Source organism: Cyprinodon variegatus, unplaced genomic scaffold, assembly GCF_000732505.1.
Source record: "Cyprinodon variegatus isolate N-32 unplaced genomic scaffold, C_variegatus-1.0 Scaffold867, whole genome shotgun sequence".
Lineage (NCBI taxonomy): Eukaryota > Metazoa > Chordata > Actinopteri > Cyprinodontiformes > Cyprinodontidae > Cyprinodon > Cyprinodon variegatus.
Window position 1 is genome coordinate 125,393 of NW_015151320.1, and position 2,376 is coordinate 127,768.

Below are 2,376 nucleotides of genomic sequence, written 5' to 3' on the forward strand. Positions count from 1 at the left end.
CATTTTACAGATAATCTGAGATAATCTTAAAATAATAAGTTTTTACAGACTTGAAAGTTCCAGTAACTTGAATTAAAAAGTGTAGCTCTACATAACTTAAAAAATTAAGTTGATGCCTTCAACTCAAAAATTCTGTGCAGTCGGTTGCCTTGAAATTTTGAGTTGAACTAACTTTTTCGTTTTTACAGGTCTATAATCGACCAAGTGGTTTTTGATCGTGGGACGGTTTAATTACCTTAAAAGAGGAATAGATTAATCACATCTAGAATGGAGGAGGAAATTAGAGGGAATACTTCCTTAAATCAATTAAGGAAATCGTTATAGTGCTATTTTAATCTATAATTTCACTTTGTTTGTTAGATTCAGAATTTCTTTTTCTTAGATGTTGGTTTAAATTTATTGTATTATAACAAAACTGAAATAGTGTCAACTGTTGATAGTGATTTATGTGTCAAACTTTAGACTAAGATAGTAATTTTAATTTAAGAGTAATTACATTCAAAACCTTGAGTTAGAGAAAAAGGCAACATCCAGGAGTATTTTTTTTTTTTTTTTTCGCAATAATAGATTAACGAAAAATGTAAAAAATTAAAAGAAAATGACTGTTAATTTGACCTGCTTCTTCTCATTCTGGTCTAATTTGATATCCAGGGGATTTGAAATCTGCAATTTTTATGACGTTTGAGACCTAGTTTTAATATTAGGCTTTAATAATTGTCACTTAGTGACTTTTTGAAGAGATTAAATATTTGAATTAGCTTAGATGAAACTTTAAATTCAGAATCCTTAAGAAACTTTCCCTTTTAGCCCATTTTTACTAGTTTCTACACTGCAAAAATGGTCTAGAAATAAGTAAAAATGTCTTAAATCAAGCGTATTTACCCTTCATTTTAGCAGGTAAATGGGATGATTAGTCAATGGAATTAGTATTTTTACTCTTAAAATAAGATTATTAGATAATATGCACTTGAAATAAGACAATGCGGTTGCTATTTCTTTTTTTAAATGTAAATTGTCTTGTTCCATTGGCAAAATGTGTCTTTTACCTCCTCAATTCAAGAACAAATGCACTCAAATTAAGAAAAAATGACTTATTTAGATTTCCATTTTTTGCAGTGTATAAAACCGTTTCATTGTCCTTTTTTTCTGTTGCCTTATTTTGCATGGATTCCCCTAAAGGCTTATTTTAATTTTGTTAGATATAAAGATCTATTTGTTTCAGACATTTTAGTCGTTTTCAACCTGCTTCATGATAAGCCTCCGAACCAAAACATTAGATTTGAGCATTTAAAATATTTCAATGTCTGCAAATGATCTTTTTTTTTATTAAATAATAATAAAAATAAAACTTTTTCATGATATTCTAATTTTTTGAGATCCACTCATTGATTATTTTTGATCAATCTGTTATGTTCACAGATCTATAATGAGATGATTAGGGACCTGCTGAACCCATCCTCAGGCTTCTTGGACCTGAGAGAAGACTCTAAAGGGGTGATCCAGGTGGCGGGCATCACAGAGGTGTCGACCATCAACGCCCAGGAGGTGAGAGGAAACCTTCTGAGGTTCCATCACGCCATTATCAAGCCTTTTAACACCCCTGAAACCGTCCCTTATGTGCGTTCTCAGATCATGGAGTTGCTAATGAAGGGCAACAAGCAGCGCACACAGGAGCCAACGGCGGCTAATCGGACGTCGTCTCGCTCCCACGCCGTGCTGCAGGTCGCCGTCAAGCAGCAGAGCCGCTGTCGTGACGTCCTGCAGGAAGTCCGCTTCGCTCGGCTCTTCATGATCGACCTCGCCGGATCAGAACGAGCAGCTCAGGTGGATTTTTGTTTCAGCGTTGTTCTTCAACCTGCTCTGCTCCTTAAAAGCTCATCAATCTGAAATAAAACTGAAATGGAGAAAAAAAGCTGATGATTAGTGGAAGAAATGAAACCTGATGCTCGTATAAATGAAGCGTCCAGCATCTTATAGAGACTCCCTGGTTTTAACTGACTTTATGTTTGTTATTCCTCACCTCCTTCCAGGTGCTTTCACCCCCCAAACATTTATAAAGTGTTAAAAAATATATATATAAACCTGTGAGTTCAGACGTTTTCTCACCCATCGATTTCTGCCTCTATTCAGACTCAGAATAGAGGTCAGCGGTTGAAAGAAGGCGCTCACATCAATCGTTCCCTCCTGGCTTTGGGCAACTGCATTAACGCCCTGAGCGATAAAAATGGCAACAAGTACGTCAACTATAGAGACAGCAAGCTGACCCGCCTACTGAAGGTGAGTCTTTCACAGCGTCTGGTAAAAGCAGCGGCATTTTTTAACAGACTTATTTGATATGTTCATCCCTTCTTTTATTCTGAAACTGCTGAATATAAT

General features: G+C 35.6%; 1 protein-coding gene across 1 annotated transcript in view; it reads left to right on the forward strand.

Annotated features, from left to right (window-relative positions):
* kif19 (kinesin family member 19) overlaps positions 1-2,376 on the forward strand; it is a 38,178-nt gene that overhangs the window by 9,257 nt on the left and 26,545 nt on the right. The window contains exons 4-6 of the mRNA XM_015397499.1: positions 1,420-1,545; positions 1,630-1,824; positions 2,131-2,277. Coding sequence (XP_015252985.1) covers positions 1,420-1,545; positions 1,630-1,824; positions 2,131-2,277 — 468 coding nt within the window. The remainder of the gene's footprint in view (positions 1-1,419; positions 1,546-1,629; positions 1,825-2,130; positions 2,278-2,376) is intronic.